General features: G+C 47.4%; 1 protein-coding gene across 3 annotated transcripts in view; it reads right to left on the bottom strand.

Moving 5' to 3' along the window:
* The window catches only part of EFL1 (elongation factor like GTPase 1), a 235,451-nt gene that overhangs the window by 158,124 nt on the left and 50,831 nt on the right, over positions 1-26,496 (bottom strand). For all 3 annotated transcript variants that reach the window (XM_029065776.2, XM_029065778.2, XM_029065777.2), the window contains exons 11-13: positions 23,495-23,617; positions 21,362-21,461; positions 132-283 (exon numbers count right to left, since the gene is read on the bottom strand). In XM_029065776.2, coding sequence (XP_028921609.1) covers positions 132-283; positions 21,362-21,461; positions 23,495-23,617 — 375 coding nt within the window. The remainder of the gene's footprint in view (positions 1-131; positions 284-21,361; positions 21,462-23,494; positions 23,618-26,496) is intronic.

Raw genomic sequence — 26,496 nt, 5'->3', positions numbered from 1 at the left:
GTACATGCTTAGCAAAGACCCCAATTCCACTTTTTCCTGTTCTTCTTACTAAGAGCAGGGCTGCAGAACCGAATGACTGAAAGACCTAAAATCGCCCCTAATAAAAGCAGACCCAGGGAATGAAAGGATACCTTTCGTGGCCTCGTCGCTTGCAGTCGATTCCGATGCGGAGCCCTTGGGGGCCTGGGCCGAGGAGACTTGGTCCTGAGCAGCGGCCAGCTTTTCTGCGTGCCTCCGCCGGGCAAGCTCTCGCCTCTGAGCAATTTCCTCTGGAGTCAGGGGCCTGGGGTCCAGGGCAGAATCGTGAACATTCGGAAACAACAGACACTTTCCCATGCAAGCAAGTCAAAGGCCCGGCGAGGGGATCGATGGCAGGGTGACGTGAGGGAATAGCGTATCCGACTGGCCTCTGGCCAGCTCTGCCCTGGATTGTTACTGAAATGTTTTTGGCCGGTCTCAAAGTGGTCTATTATTTCACATTCCTGCCTGCATAATATTTTGGGGTTAGGAAAGCTTGAAGACACATCTGGAATTGTTTTACCCACAAAATACATATGGATAAATCACTAAGCAGGCACTAAAACCTGGAGGACTTCCCTAGAATCGAGACAACGGTGATCACTCTAGTGCCTCTGACTAATCTAGAGTCACTGTTCGAAATAAAATGAAATCCGCGGGCAATATAGAAATATTTACACTGTTCTCCTCTGACACATCCAACAGGACAACAGCTCACCGTGCCCCTAATTTAGGTTGTTTTCTGCCTCACCACGAGCCTGTTTGCTCAAGGTGGGCAGAGATCATATCAACTGTACTGCACTCCCCGAAGCACTTAGAACAGTGCTCTGTACATGGAAGTGCTCAGTAAAACCACCGACTGATTGAGGAAGGATGCTCCTGACTTGATTAAAGCCTCTTCTCTTGGCACCTCCAGGTTATTGAGGCAGACATTCTGGCATTCTTCCCACCTCCGCTGGAACCAGAAGCCGCAGGCCCTGACCAAAGTCCCAATTTAAAATGCTAGTTAACCCTAGGAACCAGGTTAACTGTTGGTTTAAGGCCCAGCCTGTCTCCCGTTGCTTCTCTTTCCCATCCTTCTCTTGTCCGAATGCCCACTTGGTTTTGCAAGCCACACTTTTACCTTGCCAATGCCCCTGGGAGTTCCTTGAGAGGAGAGGCTGGTCTCCCCTCTCCTTCCTCAGTGCCCAAATAGGATGTCTGGGAATTCCAATGGCATTACTGAAATGCCTATGGGCTTAACGGAGAATATATACCCCTCATTCTGCTTCAATATGGTTTTCCCCACCACAGCTCAGCCAGAACACCGTTAGGGAACAAGGGAACATTCTTCTAGCCGCCCTAACGTGTTTTGGCTTTGTGCGCTGTGTTCTCGGAAGGAACTGCCTGGGTGCATGGCATTGGGATGGGCAAGAACCTAAGGGAGAGTCTTCCTTTATCTAAAGCCTCCCACAGATGCAACCCCCTCGTTACAGGAGAACTGGGGGCACTGGGCCACAGTCTGTCCCCTGCCCGGGGCAAGAGCTCGGTCAGTGACCCTTCTCCCTCTTGACCTCGAGGGACAAGGGGTCTGGACACATGGGTTGGGGGATGCAAGATGTGGAAGTTTCCCTAAATCTATCTCTAGACTGTAAGCTCGCTGAGGGCAGGGAACGAGCCTGCTAATTCTGTTGTACTGTGCTTTCCAAGCACTTAGAACAGTGCTCTGCACAGAGTAAGGGCTCAATAAATACCATTAATTGATTGATTGGGCTGGATTCCATAGTGCACAGCCCTCTCCTTCTCTCTCTCCCTCTAGCTCGCTCTCGGTACTGCTCTGACTTCTCTAACCTGGGTAAGCAGCAGGGTCTAGTGGATAAAGCACAGGTGTAGAAGTCAGAGGACCTGGCTTCCATCCCAGTCCCATCTGTCTGCTGCGTGACCTTGGGCAAGTCACTTAACTTCTCAGGGTCTTAGTTTCCTCAATTGCAAAAAGGGAATTAAAAACCCCTTCTCCCTCCTACTTAGGTGGGACAAGAACTGTAAGCAGCCTGATTAACTTGTATCTAACATAGTAAGCACTTAACAAGAGCCATTAAAATTAGGAGAGATAAACATACACACACACACACTGGGTTTAATGTATCAGCCTCCTTCCTGACCTCCCAGCTTCCTGTCTCTCCCCTATCCAGTCCACACTTCACTTTGCTGCCCAGATCATTTTTCTACAAAAGCATTCAGTCCATATTTCCCCACTCCTCTAGAACCTCCAGTCGTTGCCCATTCAACTCCACATCAAACAAAAACTCCTCCCAGTGGCTTCAAAGCAGTCAATCCCCTTGCCCCCTCCTATCTCACTTCACTATTCTCCTACTACAACCCAGCCCGCAGGCTTTGCTCCTCTAATGCTAATCTTCTCACTGATCCTCAATCTCAACTACCTCACCACTAAAGCCCTCTCCCACATCCTTCCTCTGGCCCTCCCTCCTCAAATCTGACAATTACTTTCCCAGGCTTCAAAAAGCCTTATTGTAGGCAAACCTCCTCCAAGAAGTCTTCCCTGACTAAGCCCTCCTTTTCTCTTCTTCTACTCCTCTCTGCATCACCCTGACTTGCTCCCTTCCCACTTCCTGCCCCACAGTATTTATGGACATATATTTATTTATATTAATGTCTGTCTCCCCATCTAGACTATAACTCACTGTGGGCAGGGAATGTGTCTGCTTACTGTTATACTGTACTCTCCCAAGTGTTTTGTGCAGTGTTCTGGACACATTAAGTGTTCAATAAATACAAATGAATGAACTAGGCAGGGTCAAGGGAGACTTGATCAATAAATATGACTGACTGAATGAATAAGGGGAATGAATAAGAGGATAACCAAGCAACTGGGAAGAATCACACTATATTCTATATAGAGGAAAAAGCCCCCTGAGAGAACCCAACACAAAAGTAGTGAATGAATCCCAATTTGGCCAAATCCAACCCAATTGGGGTAACACTGAAGAAGTTATTGGATTCAGTCATTAGTTGTAATCCTAACTTTTTTTTATTTTACTCCAGCTCATTTGGGATCGAATTTCCATCTTGAATTTGAAAAACTACCCAAAGGAAAGGCGATCCTCACCCACCTTTGATTCCCATGCCCCCCAGGCCCTTACAATGCAATGTCCTGAGCAATCTAGAATTACTAAAATTCACTTTTCTCAGCAGCTCTACTGAAAGACATCAGTAGGGTGCTTCACACTCTTACTGGCTCTTGGGCAATTTATGGAAGAAACACAGAGGGCGCCGGGTTTCACACATGGCCAAAATGTTTCTTTAAACCGGATCTCGTGTTTCATTTGGCTATAAACGCTGACAGGTCTGCGGATAAATGAAGTGTAGGCTTCAAAGAGACTTCATTCATTCGTTTAAGACCAAAATCGCATTGGGTGAATCGCATAAGCAGGTGTCGATGTTGTAGCTTGGCACAGTTGGTAATTTGAACCTGAGGCGCACGTTTATGTGACAGTTGATGATGATGATAATGTTATATGTTAAGGGCTATGTGCCAAGCACTGTCCAAAGCGCTAGGGGTGGATGCAAGATAAATCAGGCCAGGCATAGTCCCCATCCCACGTGGGACTCACATTCTGAGGGGGAACGGGTATTGAATGCCCATTTTCAGAACAGGAAAATGACGCCCAGGGAATAATAATATAATTGGGGTATTTGTTAACTGCTTACTATGTACCAAACACACCACTAAGCGCTAGGGTAGATACACAACAATCAGGTCCCACATGGGGCTCACAATCTAAGTAGGAGGAAGAGCATGTACTGAATCCTCATTCTGCCACGAAGGGAACTGAGGCACAGAGAAATGATGTGACTTGTCCAAAGTCACACAGCAGGTCTGTGGCAGAACTGGGATTAGAACTCACGTCCTCTGACTCCAGGCCCGACCTCTTTCCACTAGGCCACACTGCTTTTCTAACACTTAAACCCGTGCAAGAAAGGGGCCAATTGTTCTGAACTCATTCATTCAATCGCATTTATTGAGCACTTACTGTGTGCAGAGCACTATATTAGCGTTGGATCTCCCACGAATGACACTGCAGCGGCCAAAACTGTTCTCTGCTTTCCCAGACTGTAAGACCCTTCTAGGCTGTAAACTCCTTTTGGGGCAGGGAACATGTAGACCAACTCTGGCCCAAGGATTTAGTATAGTGCTCTGCACAACGTAAGCCCTCTATAAATACCACTGATTGATTACTTCTTTTAGGGAATAGCAGCTAAAACAATGAAGTGGATTGCCCGAGGAAGAGGAAAAGTCAGTGGCTGATTCAGCAGGGGCAGGGAGGCAGCCAGCCAAAAACAAAGACCTAATTATCATCATCCTTTCATGCAGAAGTGGCCGTGGCTGCCAAGTGCTTGGTGACAAGGGGTGGGGGTACTGCCCATTTCAAGCAGATAGGGAGGGAAAGATACTTTTCATGGCATTCAATAGCAAAAGCACTGCAACAGGGGGCTGGAAAGTCCGTCTGCAGGGGAGAAAGGGGTCCAGCTCTCTGGCGATCTGGTGTGGTCACTTTAGAACCAGAGGAGAAAATGAGTCCCAGCGTCAGTCCACCTGAGTTGGCCACGAGAAAGCACAAGAGAGAATGGCTAGTCTTTCCCTCTTTGCCTTCCCTCAGCTCTTCCCTACTCTCGCCCCTTCGTCTCACTCCACTTCCCCCTACACGTCCCCCTACACTACCCCTCAGAAGCTGGGATCGGGCCTGAAGGTCTGCTCTTAGGTATTCTGAAAGTTTCAACCAACGTGTATGAGCCCTGAGGTGGGGGGCGGACCCTCCTCACTCCCTGCTGAGTAAATTCAAGGGGACGCTGATGGTCGGGGGCACAAGAAACGCGCGTAGAAGTCCCTAAGTCCAACCCTGGCAGAGGCAAACACAAATTATGGGTTTGCTGCCATTGAAGGGCAGCACCCAGATGTTCCAAGTTTGTCCTTCAAACGATGGGGAGGGTGGGAGGTTGAGAAAGCTTTATCTGATGGGGTCAGGAGGGGACAGAGAGGAAGACAGAGAAAAGGAGAAAGGAGTGCCGGGAGACAGGGCAACCAACCACAATATAGCAATCAATCAATAGTACTTATTGAGCATTTACTCTGTGCAGACCACCGTATTAAACGCTTGGGAGAGTACAGTATAACAGAGTTGGTAGACACGATCTACGACCAATCTAGGAAGCGAGGCATCTGGCAGGTCAAGAACCAAACGATTCCAACAAAATGCACACTAAATTAATAAATAATAATAATTGGCATATTTGTTAGCTGCTTACTATGTGCCAAATAGAACACTAAGTGCTAGGGTAGATAGACACCAATCAGGCCGCACATGGGGCTCACAATCTAAGTAGGAGGGAGAAGGGGTACTGAATTCTGCCCACGAAGGTTACTGAGGCACAGAGAAGTGATGTGACTTGTCCAAAGTCACACAGCAGGTCCGACGCAGAGCTGGAACCCAGGTCCTCTAACTCCCAGGCCCGTCCTCTTTCCATTAGGCCATGCTGCTAGGCTAAAAGTGGCCCCACCAGGAATGGAATGCAGAAAGTGAATCGTGCCCACTCCCCACCTCAGAAAAAGACATGTTCACCACAAAACGAGAAGCAATGTGGTCTTGTGGAAAGGGCACGGACCTGGAAGTCAGACAACCTGGGTTCTAAGCCCGGCACGCTGTTCATTCATTCATTCGATTGTATTTATTGAGCACTGTGTGCAGAGCATTGTACTAAGTGCTTGGGAAGTGTAATTTGGGAACAGATAGAGATAATCCCTACTTAACAATGGGCTCACAGTCTACAAGAGGGAGACAGACAACAAAACAAATAGGCATCACTACCATCAAAATAGATAAATAGAACGACAGAAAAATGCACATCATTAATAAAATAGAGCAATAAATATGTACAAACATGTTACCTCATCTGTAAAATGGGGATTGACTGTGAGCCCCATGTGGGACAACCTGATCACCTTGTATCCTACCCAGCGCTTAGAACTGTGTTTTGCACATAGTAAGCGCTTAACAAATGCCATCATTATTATTATTATTATATGCAAGTGCTGTGGGGAGGAGAAGGGGTTAGAGCAGAATAGGGGCAATGGGGAGGGGAGGAGGAGCAGAGGGAAAGTGAGGGCTCAGTCTGGAAGGCCTCCTGGAGGAGGTGAGCTCTCAGTAGGGCTTTGAAGAGGGGAAGAGAGTTATTTTGGCAGATGTGAAGAGAGAGGGCATTCCAGGCCAGAGGGAGGACATGGGCCAGGAGTCGATGGCGGGACAGGCGAGAATGAAGCCCAGTGAAGAGGTTAGTGGAGGCAAAGGAGCGGAGTGTGAGCGCTGAGCTGGAGGAGGAGAGAAGGGAGGTGAAGAAGGAGGTGGCAAGGTGATGGAGAGCTTTGAAGCCAAAGCTCCACTTGTGCAACCTTGGAAAAGTCACAACTTCACTGGGTTTCCACTTGTGCGACCTTTGAGAAGTCACAATTTCTCTGGGTTCCAGTTCCCTCACCTGTAAAATGGGGATTCAGACTGTGAGCCTTAAGTGGGACAGGGACTGTGTTCAACCCAATTATCTTGCATCAGCCCCTCGCTTAGTGCAGTGCCTGGCATAAGGTAAATGCTTAACAAATACCACTTAAAAAAGAAAAAGTTTTTTAAAAAAAGATCTTAACACATCTGGCCTGGAAATGGGCTCTTTACAGTAGAAGGTGCCATGCTAACTTGCACTGTCATTGAGGTACTTTTCAACTAGAAAAATTTATTTTCCTACTATCACCCGGTGGTTAATTTTCCAAACTGTAAATTGGTTTCTAGGTTTCTTACCCCCTAGAGATTAAGCCCTTGTGCAGGCTTGTCACAAGCTTTTCAAATTGAGATCTCTAGGCTGCAAAGTCTATATGGGCAGGGAAGGTATCTGCTAAATTCTCTTAGTACTGTACTCTCCCAAGCACCCAGTGCAGTGCTCTGCACAGAGTAGGTGCTCAATAAATACCATGGATTAATTGATTGATTGAGATCCACTTTAACATGTCTCCGGGGTCGATTTTTAAGGAGTGGCCTGCAAAAATCCCCTCCCTTCCAAGCGATCTAATTTTTGCCACTGCCTTGCCACCAAGATTTCCCCAGCCAAATGAGGAATGTTTCCCTGGTGATTTCACTCTCGGGAATCCAGGCATAAAAGATGGTTTAATCTGGGTTTCAGGCACCCATCCTTGAAGCTACCGAACCCTTCCAGGGGAGGTCAGTTTCCGAAGCGGTTGCGAGACGCAATTCCTCCTGGGACATATTTGAGGTGGCTGAGGCTTACCAAATTAGAAGGCTGCAAGTCAGTGCGGACAGAGTGCTAGACGGGCCCCGAAAATGTTTCAGGATGAGGTAAAGAGATGGATCGGGCGGCATTCCCAATACAGGCCCACATGAGCATTGGAAATGCTAGAAAATGCTGCTCCTCCACCCCAGCCAATGTCGTCATATGGAATTAGTCATCCCATACAGGACGCCACGTGGCGTGACTGCCACCGCCCTGCCCGCTGCCAGACTTGGTAACCCTTCAGGAGGAAAAAGGGTGGGCAAGTTTTGGAATGCTTTTCCCTGAATGCCCCTGCCACCACCCAGTCCTATTACACAACCCCAAGGGTTCCCACACTTCTCAGTTACCTCATCTGTAAAATGGGGTTTAAGACTGTGAGCCCCACGTGGGACAACCTGATTCCCCTGTGTCTACCCCAGCGCTTAGAACAGTGCTCGGCACATAGTAAGCGCTTAACAAATACCAACATTATTATTATTATTATTATTATTCTCTCACCGCCTTTCCAATCAACCAATTAACTCAATCAATTGACTGATGGTAATCATTAAGCACTTACTATGTATGGAGCACCATACCAAGCAACTGGGAATCGAGTTAATGGGCTCAATTCCTGCCCTTAGGAGTTTACAGTCTAGTTCATTCATTCAATCCTATTTCTTGAGTGTTTTCTTTGTGCAGAGCACTGTACTAAGCACTTGGAAAGTACAATTCAATCTAGCTGGGGAAACAGACAGACATTGAGATAAACTACAGACAGGGGAAATGACAAAGTATAAGGATGCGTACTTAAAGTGCTGTGGGGTTGGGGTGAGGTGAGTGTTCAAGCGATTAAGGATGATGAGGGGTTGGGGTGAGAAGAGAATCAAAGGGCTTAAAGGGTACAGACACAGGTGCAGAGGTAACAGATGGGAGGGTGAATAGTTGGGGAAATGAAAGGTTAATCAGGGAAGGCTTCTCGGGGGAGATGTGAGCTTAATAAGGTTTTGAATGTGGGGAAAGTGGCGGTCTGTTAGATATGAATGGGAAGGGAGTTCCAAGTCAGAGGCAGGACGTGGGTGAGGGATTGGCAGGGAAAGAGATGACAGTGAGGTACAATGAGCAGGTTGGCGTTATAGGAGCTAAGCGTGCGGGTCGGGTTGTAGTGGGAGATTGACAATTTAAGGTGGGGTTGGGGGTGGGTTGTCGAGTTAAGTAACGAAACTAGGCCCCATTTCTCATTCGTTAAAAGGGCGGACAGAGAGCCTTGGGCCTGACCAACTTCGAAGAGACGCCTTCACCATCTCCCAGGATGCGGTGTTTCCTCATGCACCGGCATGATTTCTTCCTTTCCCAGGAGCCCACGTTTCCCTCACTGCTCCCCTGGGGGCTCTAAAGGTCCCCGCCATTCCTTTTGGCGCGCACCTCTCTGACAGCCAGGCAGGCCCACTCTCAGCCAGTGGTCCAACACTGCTTCTACTCTTCCAGAGGGGGCTGGGAAGTTCAATGGGTTGACCCAGTTTTAAACTTAGAGCAAGTTCCCCCATTCAAAAGGGGGAAGCGGTTTACGCTAACATCAGAAGCGCCCTGCGTAAGCGAGACAGGATGTCAGGACTGGATGTGTTTCCTCGACAAGCTTGAAAAGGCCCGGTGGGGTCGTTTCTGAGGGAATGAGCGCCTGCGGTCATCCGCCTGCTGCCAGCTGCCAGATCCTGTTAGCCTATGGCTCTTCCCCCTCCCTCCAACTGCCACCTCCTCTCTGCTCTTTCCCTCATGGAGCAGCCACCCTGGGCATCCTCTGGCCAGAGAAGGATCCAGCCAGTCCCTAATCATGGGGCCTGGAACAACCTCTGCCCCTACTGATGATGCTGATGGTATTTGCTAAGCACTTACTATGTAGGAGGCACTGTTCTAAGCACTGGGGTAGATACGAAGTAATCAGGTTCTCTCACATGGGGCTCACAGTCTTAATCCTCATTTTACAGATGAGGGAACTGAGGCACAGAGAAGTTAAGTGACTTGCCTAAGGTCACTCAGCAGACAAGTGGCGGATCTGGGATTAGAACCTATGACCTGCCTCCCAGGCCCATGCTCTATCCCCTATGCCATGCTGTTTCTCTACAGATGAGGAAGTCACCAGCTATACATTACTTGGACCCAGCGCCAGGCCATCTGGCAGGGAAGCCAGCAACCTGGAAAATGGCTCCTCTGACATCATCATTCCCTGCATCTCACCAGACCAGACCGGCACCGTTAAACCCGTGAATGGCACCAGAGAGGGTGAGGAGTGAAGGAACACGAGTAGCCTGGGGAGAATTTAGACAATGCCCCAAAAATGTAGGCATCCCCTGACCTAGACTTCCACTGGAACTAGGAAGTCAGTCTAACATGGGGCTGTATGCTCAGGGGCTGCACCAGCGAAACCTGAGCCACAGAAAGTTCAGTGTGTGCCAATTTCATGTGGGCAGGAGCTGCTCGTTCCAACAAAACTACCATTCGAGAATGGAAGACTGTCTCCATTCTTTCATTCGCATTTATGGAGCACTTACTCTGTGCAGAGCACTTATTAAGTGCTTGGGAGAGTACAATACAACAATTAGGTCTGAACCACAGTCCAGGTGACCCAGGATTCTATCTCCAGCAGGAGCCCTGGGAAAGTGGGAGGAATCATGTGCTCATGTTGAGGGCAGGACCCCATTCAACACCCTCAACTTCTCCCTCTTCATCCCAACTTTCTCCCAAGAGACCATTACTGAACCCCTGAAGCTCTCCAACCCTCTCTTGAATTAGCTGCTATTGCAGGCTGCAGGCTTGCTTTGAGACAGTCTAAGAGATAAAGGCTTTTCTCTTGTTTGCTTGGAACCTAATCTCTGCCCCGATTCTGATTATGTGGAAATCAGGTCACAATCATTATTACCTTTTTTTTAATGGTATTTGTTAAGTGCTCACTAAGTTCTAAATGCTGGGGTAGAGACCAATTAATTAGGTCGGACACAGTCCCTGTCCCGCATGGGGCTCACAGTCTAAGTAGGAGAGAGAAGAGGTATCCCTATTTTACATATGGGGAAATTGAGGCACAGATAAATTAAGTGACTTGCCCAAGGTCACACAGCAAGCAATTCCTAGGCCTGTGCTCTCTCCTCTAGGCCACCCCTGCTTCCTGCTTTCACCCAGGAGCTTGTCCCAGGGACTCTGACTTGACCAGCAGTGTCGAGTCCGAAGGCTGTTCTGGAGACCTCAGAGTTTCCAGGGTTCCCAGGGCCTACGTTGGCAGGCAGGGTGGTGAACGGGGGCAAACCAAGCCACCAGCATCCCTGGACAGCAGCTGTCATTCAAGGGGACACTACTGGGTTAATTCTGAGACATGACTGAGGATACAGGGTAAATACCATCATTATTATCATCACTGCTATTGCATTTGTTAAGTGCTTAGTAAGTGGCAAGCACTATTCTAAGCACTGGGGTGGATACAAATTAATCAGGTTGGACACTGTCCCTGTCCCAAAAGGGGCTCACAGTCTAATATCAGTTCAGCACTGAGTTCCTTGGGTACCAAGGTCAGAGATGGAATCCTGGGCTGACTGGGACATGGTACTGACTGGCTGGCTGGGACTCAGGACAATGATTATGATACCAGGAAATGTTAAAAATTTTTAAAAATCCCACCTGCATGAATTAAGTTCTAGCTCGAAACATCCCTTCTGTAAGCCACTTGAGTTTGATGGAACCGTTCAGAAACTCGGGGGAAGATGCAAAATATTTATACCTAACATTAGTTTGTCCTTGAGTGAGCTAAGCCAGTACATTAATACAATGGGAGATGTAACAACCTCAGCCTGTTCTCCCCTGGGGCAACTCAGTTTGTGGGGAGCGGCAACAAGGAGATTTTTCTCTGGTATCTTGGCACCATCTTTGACTCCTTTCTCTCTTTCAACCTGCACCAATGACAGAGGTCTAGAGGAAAGAGCCCGGTCTGGGAGTCAGGGGACCTGGGTTCTAATCCCGACTCCACCACTTGCCTGCTGTGTGACTTTGGGCAAGTCGCTTATCTTTTTTGCCAGTTTCCTCATCTGTAAAATCAGGATGCAAAACCTGTTCTCCCTCCTAGAGTATGAGCCCCGGATGGGACAGGGACTGTGTCCGACTTGATTATCTTGCATCTACCCCAGTGCTTAGTAAGGTGCTTGGCACATTGTAAGTGCTTAATAAATATTATTATTATTATTACTATTAGCAGCACCAGGCCATTTGGCAGGGAAGCCAGCAGCCTGGGAAATGGCTCCCTTGATGTCATTCCCTGCATCTCACCAGCCGAGACTGGCACAGTTAAACCCACGAACGGCACCGGAGTCGGTGAAGAGGGAACTTTACCAAACAGCCCGGGAGAACACGTGTCGGTTCTTTCTCGGCAGCACCTTCAGAATCCACCCCTTCTGCTCCAAGCAAACCGCCGACACAAGTCCAAGCACTTGTCATATCCCGATCGGGTCACTCCAGCAGCCTCCTCGCCGACCTTTTGACCTTCCAGTCCCCATCCTCACCCTTCTCCGATCCACACTGCCCTGCACTGCTTGGTTCATTTTTTGTAAAACATCGTTCTGCAGGCCTCCCCATCCCCTCAAAAAAATTGTTTACTCTGCGTCAAACACTGTCCTAAGCGATGGGGCGGATACAAGAAAATCCGGTGGGATGCAGTCTCTGTTCCACATAGCCCACACAGACTACATAGAAGGGAGAACAGGTCCTCGATCCTCATTTTACAGATGATGGAACTGAGTCCCAGAATTTAAGTGACACGGTAGACAAGTCGCGGAGGCAGGATGTGAACTCCGGTCTTCTGACGCCCAGGTCCTTGCTCTTTCCACCAGCCAAGATGTTTATCAAAAACTTCTAAAGATTGTCCATCCCTCTCCCCAACAAACAGAAGGCATTTAATCAGCTCTCTTCCCCTGGACTTATCCTCACTCCTCCCCCATTACACCTCAACTCATACATTTCATTCCTCTACAGTCAACCTATTCACTGTGCCTTGCTCTCATCTCTCCTCAGCGACCTCTTGCTCACACCCTCCCCCGTGCCTGAAACTCTCTCCCTCTTCACATCCAAAAAACTATTCATTCCTCAACTCAGTCAATCGTATTTACTGAGGACTTACTGTGTGCAGAACGCTGTATTACGCACTTGGGAGAGAAGAATATATTAATGTAACAGACACATTCCCTACCCACAATGAGTTTACAGTCTAGAGGGGGAGACAGATATGAATAGAAATAAATTACAGATATGCACAAAAGTGCTGTAGGGCTGGAAGGGGGAATGGATAAAGGGAGCAAGTCAGCTCTCTTTAAAGCTCTGTGGAAAACACATTAAATGCTCAATAACTACCAGTGACTGACTGACACAGATAGATTGATCACATCTTCTTCAAAACCTCTCATCGCCCCATCTTTTTCCCCTTTGGTTGCTTCCCTTATCTGTAATTTATTTTAATGTTCATTAATTCAGTCACTCATTCGTATTTACTGAGTGCTTACTGTGTGCGGAGCACTGCACTGTGTGCTTGGAAAGTACAATTCAGCAATAAAGAGAGACAATCCCTGCCCACACTCAGTTTACAGTCTAGAAGTGGGGAGACAGGCATCAAAACAAGTCAACAGGCATCAATATAAATAGAATTAGAGAGATATATATACATCAAAACAAGTGATACACCTCCTCCCCACTGCTCCCTAAGTGCAGGGATCATGTCAATTTACTCTGTTGTTCTCCACCAAGTGCTCAGTAGAGTGCTCAGTTGACAGTAAGCACTCAATAAACACCACTGATTGATTGACTTGATTTCCCTCCCTGAGTACTTGGAAAACAATCAATACTCAGTGTTAAAAAGGAGGGAAGGGATCGCGATTAAGACAAAAGTTAAGCAGCCATCCACCCCTCCAAAATAAAAAGTCAGAAAAACCTTTTATGCAGCAAGTGAATGAGTTCCTGAATTAGTACCCTAGTGACGATCAACTGCCAGGGAAAACGCTAGGAGCCCAGGACAAGTGGGAATGACTTGCCACTAAAATATGCAGAGCATTTGACATAACGTATACCTTCAAGGAAAAAGTCCAGGGTGGACACAGTGTGACATAATAGAGACGTTAGAATGGCAATGAATCTGTAACTCATGATAGTACGTCACGAAGGGAGCTGGTGGGCGGCTGGATCAACAGGTCTTCCATTTGGAGCAGGGTTTAAGATTGAAGGGACACAAAGACAGAAATGACCGAGAAGAGAAGGACACTACCCCTGATGGCTTGAAACCGATGCCATAACTACTGAAAGTGAAGTGCTCTTTTCCCTGAACAAGAGCGTGAGGAAAGCTTGCTTACTCAGACACAAACACACACATGCCTCTGATTCCACTGTCAACATAATAAGTGGCATGTGATGTTTTTTGAAAAGGAAACTGGCTTCTTAGCTCTGAAATGCTGCGTTTGGAGCAAAGGAAACTTTCACAACAATCTCTGGCAGAAGGAAAAAGGGTCTCCCTCCACCCCCTCCCCACATCCTTACAAGCTTCTCAATTGCTGCCATCTCATGTCCAAGAGCCCACGCTCTATGAAAAATGACATCACAACCCTGAACTTAGCCAATGTGCTTTGTGTTTATACAAAGTCAGATGTGGTAATAAGCTGTCTCCTAGTCATCCCAAGAAGTGATTATTCTGGCGGAAACCGATTCCAGGCTTTCCATTACTTCCCCCAGGACCCTCCCTACTTAGCACAGCAGGCCGGCACCCCCTAGTGTTCCCACTGGCCTCATCTCCTCTCAGTGATCCCCATCTCCTTCGTAAAACGCTGACGGGGTGAGTTCCCTCTGCTTCTTTGGGGTCTCACATCAGACAACTGCCAACATCTCTCCGGTGGGGTTTTCCGGACCACTGGGGCTAGGGTGATCCGCACTCGATCTCTTCAGACCAGACCACGGTCAAACCGACTACAATCTATTTCATTCCTAACTCTAGTGATTCTACTTCATTTCTTCGGTTGCTTTATTTATTTAGCTTTTTTTTTCATCCCGATGCAAATTTTACTGCTTCCTTGGGTTCCCACTATTTGTAAATAATTATAAATGTGGTCTGCTTAGATCACAAGCTTCTGGGAGGCAAGGATCATGATGCATCTTGTCTCTATTAATGATCACTGTACCCCTACTGTACTCCTCCGAGCACGCTGGGCACAATGCTCTGCACTCAGTAGGCATTCATATGAATACCATTGATGATGACACTGTAACGTCTTATCTATTGGACTGTAACTACATAAGGACAGAGACTATATCTTTCAGTCTAATCCTTCCCCCAGGCACACAGAGGGCCTTAATAAACAGAATACAAAGCGCTAATGTCTGAGATGAGGGGTAAGATTTCCTAACTGGTTTTAATTAATCAAGTGAAAACATGATACATGAGTTTAAAATTGTATCAGGGTAATGCTCCTATTGTAAGATCAAAGACACTTTTAAACTACTGAAGATTGCAGAGGTTCTCTGACCTCGACTATGAGAAAAACAATCAAATTATTGGCTTACTACCCACGTTCCCCCTCTAAATATCAAATGTTCCCCTACATCCCAAAGCCCTCCCACTTTTCCTCAGCCCACCCTCCCCCAACCCCGTTGCCCTGACTCACTCCCTTTGTTCTACCCCCCCCCCCCCCGCCTGCACCTGTGAATATATGTACATACATATGATTCTATTTATTTATATTGATGCCTGTTTACTTGTTTTGATGGGAAATACCTATAATTCTATTCATTTTGATGCCTGTTTACTTGTTTTGATGTCTGTCTCCCCCATTCTAGACTGTAAGCCCTGTGTGGGCAAGGACTGTCTCTCTCTATTTCTGAATTGTACTTTCCAAGCACTTAGTACAGTGCTCTGCACACAGAAAGCGCTCAATAAATTCGACTGAATAAATGAATGAATGCTCTGCACACAGTAAGCGCTCAATAAATACGATTGATTGAACGAATGAATCTTGGCCAATCTTTCAACTCTAATTCTCTTAGTCTCCATTCCTGGTTTCCTAGCATCCGCTCCTCCTCTGGGTTCTTCCCTAAAGAGCTCAGACCCCTCCAGCCTAGGCCCAGCAGAAGTGGACGTTAGAGGGGAGGAAGCTTGTGGAGGAAGACAAGAGAAAGGGAAGTTTGTTGACTACAAGGGAGGCCAGCTAGCAGCAGCGATTACAACGCAATTACAATGGGCTAGAGAAGAGGGGAAACAAAGGGAAAGGTGGGGAGTCGGGCAAGGGGAAGAGCTGGGGGTATGGGAGAGCAGTTGGTTAGGGGCTGTGGAATCCCCCAAGGGGAAGGAGGAAAGGAAGGGTCAGACATCTCCGTGAATGCTAAACTACAAACAACTGGCTGATGGTTGCCCTCCTGTCTTTCCGTCCACGTGGAGAAGGCAGAAGACCCCAGCCCCATCCTCACCCATGAAGGGGAGGACCCTACTAGAATTGGTTTGGCTCTCACTTCTAGGGATGACCAGTTTTCCCAATGACTAGCGGAAGTGACCTGATACGAAGTGAACTGACGTGCTGGCCCTTGAACACTCAACATCTCACTTCAGATCGCTCACGTTCAACCCGCCACGTGGGCAAGTGAGAGCTTCTCTGAAGCCAAGGGCCTCGTAAAAATGACCCCAGAGTGAATGGCCGGAGGCCAGATCATTCCAAAAGTCCTCTCAGCTGCCCATTACTGCCACTTCTTTTTAAAGGTGCATTAATCAATCTCACATGTGCCATTTCCACCTCCAAGGCCAAGGGAGGAGGTTCACTCCTGGCTGGGGGAGGGGGAAAGCCCCACGGAACCAAGGTCTACAGGCCCAGAATTCCAAGAGCTGGCCCAAGTCAGGCCCCGAGTGGGCTAGGCCTTCACCTGGCCCAACCCCACTTCCCGTGTGGCAGGGCCCGAAGGAGCCAACAGGCTGGAACTGTGCCCACAAGGTGTCTAGTGAACACAGAATCATGGCCGTGTGATGAAGGCCTCCTCAGTCCTTCAAGGCGCTCTGTGGCCCGAGACGAAGCTCATTCTCGTTCTTGGTCTCTTTCACGGACTCCTCCTCTGTTTCCCATACCCTAATTGTGGGTGTCCCTCAAGGTTCAGTTCTGGGCCCCTTCTTTTCTCCTTCTACACCCAATCCCTTGGAAAACTCATTCGCTCACTCGGCTTCAAATACCACCTCTATGCTGAAGATACCCAAATCTACATCTCTAGTCCTGATCTATCTCCCTCTCTGCATTCTCACATTTCCTCCTGCCTTCGAGACATCTCTATTTGGATGTCCTCCCGTCACCTCAAACTTAATATGGTTAAAACTGAACTTCTTATATTCCCACTCAAACCTTGTCCTCCTGCTCACTTTCCCATAACTGTTGATGGCACCACCACCCTTCCAGTCTCATAGGCGCATAACCTTGGCATTATCCTTGACTCCTCTCTCTCATTCCGCCAACATATTCAAGCCATCCATCACTAAATCCTGCCAGTTCTACTTTTACAACAATGCCAAAATCCACCCCTTCCTTCCATCCAAACTGCTACCATATTAATGAAGCACTTATCCTATCCCACCTTGAATATTGCAGCAGCCTCCTTCCTGACCTCCCTGCCTCCTGTCTCTCCCTACTCTAGTCCGTACTCCATTCTGCTGCCCGAATGATTTTCCTTCAAAATCATTCAGACCATGATTCCCCACTCCTCAAAAAACTTCAGTGGTTATCCACCCACCTCCACATCAAACAAAAAATCCTCACCATTGGCTTTAAAGCACTTAATCACTAAGACCCCTCCTACCTCACCTTGCTATTCCTACTACAACCCAGCCCACAGACTTTGTTTCTCTCATGCTAACCTCAATACACCTCAATCTCTTCTGTTTTGCCACTGACCTCGTGCCCAAATCCCACCTCTGGCCTGGAAAGCCCTCCTTCCTCAGACAGATACTTGCTCACCCCACTTCAAAGCCTTATTGTAGGCATATCTCCTCCAAGAAGTCTTCCCTGACTAAGCCCTCCTCTCCTCTTCTCCCACTCCCTTCTGCATCGTCCTGATTTGCTCCTTCATTCATCCACACTCTCATCCCCTCAGCACATATGTATAAATCCGTAATTTATTTACTTATCTATTTATTTGTATTAATGTCTGTCTCCCCCTCTAGAATATGAGTTCGCTGGGGGCAGAGAATGTGCTTGTTGTTATACTGTACCCTCCCAAGCACTTACTACCATGTTTTGCACACAGTAAACGCTCGGTAAATACAATTGAATGAATGAATGAATGCATGAAGCCATAGCCAGACCCTGTTTGGTTTTTGGGTGGTGTTTTTTTTTTATGGTGCTTGTTAAGTGCTTACTATCTGCCAGGCACTGTTCTAAGCACTGGGGTAAATACAAAGTAATTGGGTTGGACACAGTTCCTGTCCCAAATAGGGCTCCCAGTCTTAATCCCCATTTTACAGATGAGGGAACTGAGGCATAGAGAAGTTAAGTGTCTTGTCCAAGGCCACAGAGCAGACAAATAGCAGAGTCAGGATTAGAACCCAAGTCCTTCTGACTCCCAGGCCCATGCCCTATCCACTAGGCCATGCTGCTTCTCCTGGTTCATACAGGTTTCCTCTGCACGACCCGCTCAGGCCATTGGTAATAGAAATAGTAATATTCATTCATTCATTCATTCAATAGTATTTATTGAGCGCTTACTATGTGCAGAGCACTGTACTAAGCGCTTGGGATGAACAAGTCGGCAACAGATAGAGACAGTCCCTGCCGTTTGATGGGCTTACAGTCTAATCGGGGGAGACGGACAGACAAGAACAATGGCACTAAACAGCGTCAAGGGGAAGAACATCTCGTAAAAACGATGGCAACTAAATAGAATCAAGGCGATGTACAATTCATTAACAAAATAAATAGGGTAACGAAAATATATACAGTTGAGCGGACGAGTACAGTGCTCTGGGGATGGGAAGGGAGAGGTGGAGGAGCAGAGGGAAAAGGGGAAAATGAGGCTTTAGCTGCGGAGAGGTAAAGGGGGATGGCAGAGGGAGTAGAGGGGGAAGAGGAGCTCAGTCTGGGAAGGCCTCTTGGAGGAGGTGATTTTTAAGTAGGGTTTTGAAGAGGGAAAGAGAATCAGTTTGGCGGAGGTGAGGAGGGAGGGCGTTCCAGGACCGCGGGAGGACGTGACCCAGGGGTCGACGGCGGGATAGGCGAGACCGAGGGACGGTGAGGAGGTGGGCGGCAGAGGAGCGGAGCGTGCGGGGTGGGCGGTAGAAAGAGAGAAGGGAGGAGAGGTAGGAAGGGGCAAGGTGATGGAGAGCCTTGAAGCCTAGAGTGAGGAGTTTTTGTTTGGAGCGGAGGTTGATAGGCAACCACTGGAGTTGTTTAAGAAGGGGAGTGACATGCCCAGATCGTTTCTGCAGGAAGATGAGCCGGGCAGCGGAGTGAAGAATAGACCGGAGTGGGGCGAGAGAGGAGGAAGGGAGGTCAGAGAGAAGGCTGACACAGTAGTCTAGCCGGGATATAACGATATAGATAACGGGATATAGTAACAGTGGTATGAGGAAGAGGACACAGAGTGAATCGCCCAGCCCCCATGTCCAGGCAGCCCCCGCTTTGACCTCCACCCTACGAAGCTGAATCCAAGTGTCACAGGTTCTCCCACCCATCCTTCATTTCTCCCGGGCAAGGGGTGAGAGTCGGTGACTGCTGCAGCTTTGGAAAACTGCCTTCCCAAATTGAACAGGATGCCTCCAACGGGAAGGTGCTGGCCAGGCAGGTGAACCAAAACGATGACTGTGCGTCTGACCGACCTTCCGCCCAACAACCAGATAGAGGCCATCTCCAGCGGGGTTGCCGCAGTGGCTGCCCGCAGGGTCTTCCCTGAAACTCTGCATCACTCACCCCATGCTGCCTTTTCCTAACTGCCCTCAGATATGCCACCTTCAAGGGGTTTTGGGGTGGCTGTATCAAAAGGCTCTTTCTTGTCCCTTCTTGGATCTAATGCTGAAGGGCAACCAGAGTAGTCTTGTTTTGTTTTGTTTTGTTGTCTGTCTCCCCCTTATAGATTGTGACCTGTTGTTATGGTAAGGATTGTCTCTATCTGTTGCCAAATTGTACATTCCAAGTGCTTAGTACAGTGTTCTGCACACAGTAAGTGCTCAATAAATACGAATGAATGGTCACGCTGTTCATCAACCTATCTGCAGGCAGAATCATGGCCCAATATTTCACCCCCTGTGCTAGGAAAATCCCTGGATAACTCCCTTTCGGGCATCCCCATCGCCCAGTTAAAGACCGACTTTCTCTCTGAGCCCGCACGTCTCTACCACTGTTTGTGTCTGTCTCCTGTCTTGGTGGGTGTGTGACTGTCCACCTCTGGGATATGGCAACTTGAGGCCTTAGTTTATATGCCTCTGTGGGTCGGTGCCCCTTAGGGTTTGGGGTGCAGGTGGGTCTGGACATGGAGATATCTGTGGAGGGAAAATCTGAGCATTATTCTGTGTGGCCATGCTTATGCACAGTGAGTATGCGGAGAGTATGTCCTCCCTCTGACCGGAACTCCCTTCCCTTTCATAGACAACAGACCCCCACTTGTCCCACCTTCAAAACCTTATTAAAATCACATCTCCTCCAAAAGGCCTTCTCTGAATAAGTCCTCATTTCCCCTACTCCCTCTCCCTGTGCGTCACCTACCCATCTGGATCTGTATCCTTTAAGCACTTGATATTCACCCCTCGGCACCTACATCCGCATATGTAACATATTAATATCCGTCACGCACTCTAGACTGTAAGCTCCTAGTAAGCAAGGAACGTGTCTGCCAACTCTGTTTTATTGTCTACTAAGGGCTTAGTACTTTAGTCTCTAATGTCAAACTTGGCAATTAATCTTAACAAAACTCTATTCGATAGGCCTTGAAGCCAGCTTTCCAGGCTTCACTGCACTAATGAAATAGCCCGATGAATGAAACTCTGTCCTCGCCGCCTCCCAGCATTGTACTTTACCCGTGGAAGACCAGGCTGAGCAGTCACAACCGCACAGAGTGAAAGGTCCACGTGGAAGTAACAAGTAACCTGCTTGGGCAGCTCCCTGGAGCCGGCCAGCCGGGCTGACTGGATCGTTGGGAGTTTTGTCACCCCTGATGCCAGCGGAGAAGCTCGGCCATCTGGAATGCTACAGCCTCAGGTCAGAGAAGGAAAAGATTTGGGGCGGACGCTTCTTGGCAGGGCCTCAGCAAACTTCCCCCAAGCTACCATTTCAGTTCTGCATGTCCTAACTTCCATACAATGAGAGAGGCTTGTAAATAGGGTCACATCCTTTGAGAACACCATGGCACGATGAGCCAAAAGCCACATTATTATTACCATCATCATCACAGATGGCAATGATTAACTGTGTTAAGACCTAGGGTATCAATCAATCAGTCAATCATATTTATTGAGTGCTCACTGTGCGCTGAACAGTATAACAATATAACAAGAGTTGGCAGTCACATTCCCTACCCATGAGGAGCTGACAAGATAATCGGAACAGTCCGTGTCCCATGTGAGCCAGAGCTGGCTCACAGGCTAAGAGAGAGGGAGAATAGGTATTTTAGCTCCATTAGACAGATGAGAAAACTGAGGCATGGAGAGGTGAACTGACTTCCCCTTGGTAACCCGCAGGAAAGTGGCTGGGCCAGGACTGAAACCCCGGATTCCTGACTCCCAGCCTTATGTGCATTCCACTACACCACACTGCACTTTCCCTCCAAATTTGATCCATCTCCTTCTTGAGTTTGTGCGCTGAGGATGTGAAATTCCAGCTTAAGGACTTGGGGTGTCTTTCTGAAATCTTGCAGGTTGGACTGATATGGCTATAAAATATATGTTGAAAAGACTCCATTTTTTCTTTCCCAATTGCAGATTTTGACCGAGTTCTGCCCAGGATGTGCAAGCTAACTGATGCATCGCTTTCACTTCCCAGGGGCCCCGGATGCCATCTCATCTTACCTTGGCTTATTCTTGGGCAACGACTTTGCGTCCACGGCAAACATTTTTGAGACGAAGATGATAACTGGAGCTGTCTCTTCACTTCCACATTTCATAAAAGCTATACAAACATGAAGCACAGGTGGTTATGTTTCCTGGTTTCTGTCCCCTTTACCCTGAGAGCCAGTTGTCATTATAAGACAGATCTACCCCATGCCCTTCACCTGATCATCGGGAAGGCAGAAGATGTTTTTGGGCTGACCGAATTCCGTGGCTGCAGCCCTGAGGAGCCCTACTTTGTGTCTGCGGTAGGGGGAGGCGCATTGGAGGCCATCCACTTGGAGATCCTCCTTGGATAGTGCCATCCTCCCTCTCCAGAGGGCCGTGGGCACACCTTCAGCCTCATTTACAATACCTTTGAGTCAATACTTGGGTTCAGGGTGATACTAGTAGCAGGCATTTCCACCTGCCTTCAGGACATCTCTTCTTGGATGTCTCCCTGTGACAGCTCCAAATTCAACATGTCCAAAAGAACACCCCTCTCCTTCCCACAAACTCCCACCTCCCCACAACTTTTCTAGCACTGTAGACAGTAACACCATCCTGCTTGTTTCACAGGCCTGAAAACTTGGCATTATCCTCGACTCCTCTCTCTCATTCAACCTGTATATTCAGTTTGTCACCCAATCCTGTCAGTTCTACCTGCACGATATCTCTGAGTCCATCCCTTTTTTTCCATCCCAACTGCTAACAAGCTGACCCCAGGACTTTCCATATCCTGCCCTGACTACTGTATCAGCCTCCTCGCTGCCCTCCCTGATCCCACTGTGCCCCCGCTCCAGTCCATACTTCATTCGGCTGCCCAGATGATCAAAAAAAAAATCATTCTGGGCAAGTGTCCCCATTCAAGAACCTCCAGTGGTTGCCATCCACCTCCAAATCAAACAGAAACTCCTTACCATTGGCTTTAAGGCATTAAATCAGCTTTCCCCCTCCTAATTTACATCGCTGATCTACAACAACAACAGCCCACACGCTTTGCTCATGAATAACCCCAACCTACTCGTTCTTCCTACCTCTCACCCAGCATCAATGCTGAACCCTTGTCCTTGCTCCTCCTTGGGATGGGAATAGCTCTTTCATATCTGACAGACCACTGCTCTCGCCATCTTCAAAGCCTTTCTAAAATCCCCTCTCCTTCAGAAGCCTCTCCCGAACAATCTCTCATTACCCCTCCCTACTTGCCCTCCCTTCCGTGTTGCTTTTAAACTTGGGTCTCTACCCTCTTAAGTACTTTTGATACGTACCCCAACCGGCCCCACTGCACTTTTGTATAAATCCTTATTCTCAGTTGCTTCATGCACCTGAAATTTATTTTAACCTGGGCCCTCACCACTAGACTGTAAACTCCTGGTGGGCAAGGATTGTGCCTACTCACTCTTATTTTATTGCTCTCTCCCCAGCACTTAGTCCATATAACTGATTGCTGCAGAAATAAAGGAATTTATTGAATACCAAATGTCAAATCTCAGTCTACTAATCAATGGTATTTATTGAGCACTTACTGTGGGCAGAGCATTGTACTAAGTGCTTGGGAGTTAGAACCACAGAGTTAATAGCATGGCTTAGTGGTAAGAGCTTGGGCTTGGGAGTCAGAAGTTGTGGGTTCTAATCCTGACGCCACCAGTTATCAGCTGTGTGATTTGGGGGGAAGTCACTTAACTTCTCTGTGCCTCAGTTCCCTCATTTATAAAATGGAGATGAAGACTGTGAGCCCCATGTGGGGCAACCTGATTACCTTGTATCTACCCCAGTGCTGAGAACAGTGCTTGGCACATAGTAAGCGCTTAACAAATACCATTATTATTATCAGCAGGCACATTCTCTGCCCTCAAGGAGACGAATCTATTGGGGGAGATGAATTCTGAAAAAACATCCAGCTCCAGAGAGAACAATCAATTGTATTATTGTACAGAGCACTGCGCTAAGCACTTGAGAAAGTACGATACGATGATACGATGGACACGTTCCCTGCCCACAACAAGTTTCTAGTCTATAGGGGAAGGAATGGACCCATTCGTTGGAAAATGAAAATGCTCCCGGCCCCAAAGCAATAGATAGCGAGGCCCAAACGGTCTCGTTCCCTCTACTCACCGGCTTTCATTTCCTGAGTTTCTGGTGGAAGTGATTCAAAGGTCCGGGCTCCAGTAGACATCAGCCTCTCCACCCTCTCCGCCGTGATCTCCAGAGGGCTAGGAAGTTTCTGACAGACCATGGCTAGAGCTCGCCATTAAGGAATCAAAAACAGTTAGCTAGAGTAGCTTCTCCAGAGTTCCGCAATGCACGACCCCGACTCCACTCATCACACTAACATGATATCCGCCGAGACACTGGGGAAAGATTGTGTTGAATTATCCACCAGAGAAGAGGAGAGGTGCTGTTGTTGAGAAGCAGCATGGTCTAATGGCAAGAACACAGGCTTGGGAGTCAGAGGTCGTGGATTCTAATCCCGGCTCTGCCACTTGTCAGCTGTGTGACTTTGGTCCAGTCACTTAACTTCCCTGCGTCTCAGTTACCTCATCTGTAAAATGGAGATTAAGACTGTGAGCCCCAAGTGGGACAACCTGATTACCTTGTATCTACCCCAGTGCTTAGAACAATGCTTGGCACATAGTAAGCACTAAACAAATATCATCATCATCATTATTATTATTAAGAAATACCACAATTATTGCCTATCAACAAAACAAAGAGATCCACAGAAACCTTGTGAGGGCTCTGTGGAAGTCCAAGCGGAAAATCTAATATGGGTATTGGGGTGAGAATGTCCCTTAGAAACACCAATCTCCCAACCCTGGCTGAGGACCCTCTATTCTGAAAAGCCTGGAGTTCCACAGTAGACCCAGGAACACTGTTCCCAGGAACAGTAATCCAGGGATGCAACTGGGCCAGTAAGTTTCCCAGAAGAGAGCACAGTCCTGGGAGTCAGAGGACCTGGGATTTAATCCTGGCTCTGCCAATTGCTTTCGGTGAGACCGTGGATAAGTCACTTAATTCCTCTGTGCCTCAGTTTCCTCAACTGTAAAATGGGGTTTAAATCCTTGGTTAGACCCTCTTACTTTGACTGTGAACCCCAGGTGGAACAGGGACTGTGTCCAAGCTGACAAACCTGTATCTACCCCAGCCCTTAGAACAGTGCTTGACATGTAGTAAGCGCTTAATACCATAAAACAAACATCTGAGAGAGGGCCAACTCACAGTTTCCAGGAAGGGGAGACCAATAAAGCAAACTCAGGTAAAAGCCATCCTCGGGGAGACAGAGAAAAATGAATCAAACAAGAGAAAATGGATCCCATAATCTGACTGCTAACCCAGTGTAAAGAAATCAATGTGTCAAATCTTGGCCTCTTGATCGACTGAAGGAACAGTTATTTACACAGTCATTTACATTTTCAAGTCTTAATGGAATAAAAGCATCAAATAATAAAAATATTTAGCTTTGCCAGAAAATGCATGGATCCATCACATCACTCTCCTTTTAGTGTTTTTTTGCCACGCTAGTGTTACTGAATTTTAAGACTGGTAGACCGGTATTTCTCATAATGCTTTTTTTTTTTAAATGGCATTTGTTAAGCACTTACTCTGTGCCTGGCACTGTATTAAGAACTGGGGTATATGCAAGATAATCAGGTAGGAGACAGTACCTGTCCCATATGGGGCTCACAGACTTAATCCCCATTTTACGGTACCTGAGGCATTGACAAGTGAAGTGACCTGCCCAAGGTAGCACAGCATACAAGTGGCAGAGCTAAGATTAGAACCCAGGTCTTCTGACTCCCAGGCCCAACCCCTTTCTACTAGGCCTTGTGGCTTTTTCACTCTGCTCTGGAAATACAATCTGTATAGAGCTTACCTTGGTACAAACTCTTCACTCTGTCTCCCCACCCCCTTGCAATCATCGAAGTATTCTGACTTACTCAAATAAAGAGATTGAAGCCATTTCATTTTGATACAAAATAATGAGAGATCGCTAGAATATTAGTATAAGGTGTCTTTTTGCCTAATAGCAGATGGATATTTTGAAAACCAAACATTTACGAAAGTATCCAATTCAGACTTTTCCATTATTGGTACCTATTTAACTTGCTATCTGACCATATACTTACATTATGCTTTTTAATCACTTTAGATATTTGATTGCTTATTTTGCATATAAATCTACTCTAATTTTTTTTCACCTTTCACTCTACATCATTTCTTAAGGGAGTCTATACTCTACTGTTCAATTAATCATACTTATTGAGCACTTACTGTGTACAAAACATTGTATTAAGCACTTGGGGGTGTACAATAAAACAGTAAACAGACACATCCCCTGCCCACAACGAGCTTACAGTCTATAGAGGGAGACAGACATTAATGTAAATTACGGATATGGACATAAGAATCAAACAATCATATTTTTTAATGGTATTTGTTGAGCGCTTACCATGTGTCAAACACTGTTCTAAACACTGGAATACTACGAGTCAATCAGGATGGCCACAGTCCCTGAATCCCTGTCCCACATGGGGCTCACACTCAAAGTAGGGCTTACTGATCACTTACTGTGAGCAGAGGACTGTACTGAGCACTTGGGAGAGGACATTATAACAATAAACAGATACGATCCCTGCATACGAGCTTACACTCTGGAAAGACGATCAATCAATTAATCAATAGTATTTATTGAGTGCTTTAAGAACGCAGAGCACTGTACTAAGCGCTTGGGAGACTCCAGTACAACAGACTTGGTAGACAAGGAGCTTCCAGTCCAGAGGGGAGGAGTGTTCTTTCACTTAATGCACTATTTTCCTGGAGCCCCTGAAGACTGCTAACTGGAGTGGGTCAGGAAAGAAGTTTATTAGTCACATCCTGAGACCCTTTGTAGAAATAATAATAACAATAATGATGGCATTTAAGTGCTTACTATGAGCCAAGCACTGTTCTAAGTGCTGGGGAGATACAAGGTGATCAGGTGGGGCTCACAGTCTTAATCCCCATCTTACAGATGAGGTAATTGAGGCACAGAGAAGTTAAGTGACTTGCCCAAAGTCACACAGCTGACAAATGGCGGAGCTGGGATTAGAATCCATGACCTCTGACTCCCAAGCCGG

The sequence above is a fragment of the Ornithorhynchus anatinus genome, chromosome 5 (assembly GCF_004115215.2).
Source record: "Ornithorhynchus anatinus isolate Pmale09 chromosome 5, mOrnAna1.pri.v4, whole genome shotgun sequence".
Taxonomy (NCBI): Eukaryota; Metazoa; Chordata; class Mammalia; order Monotremata; family Ornithorhynchidae; genus Ornithorhynchus; species Ornithorhynchus anatinus.
The sequence above is the reverse complement of the archived record's forward strand: the minus strand, read 5'-3'. Positions and strand labels throughout refer to the sequence as shown.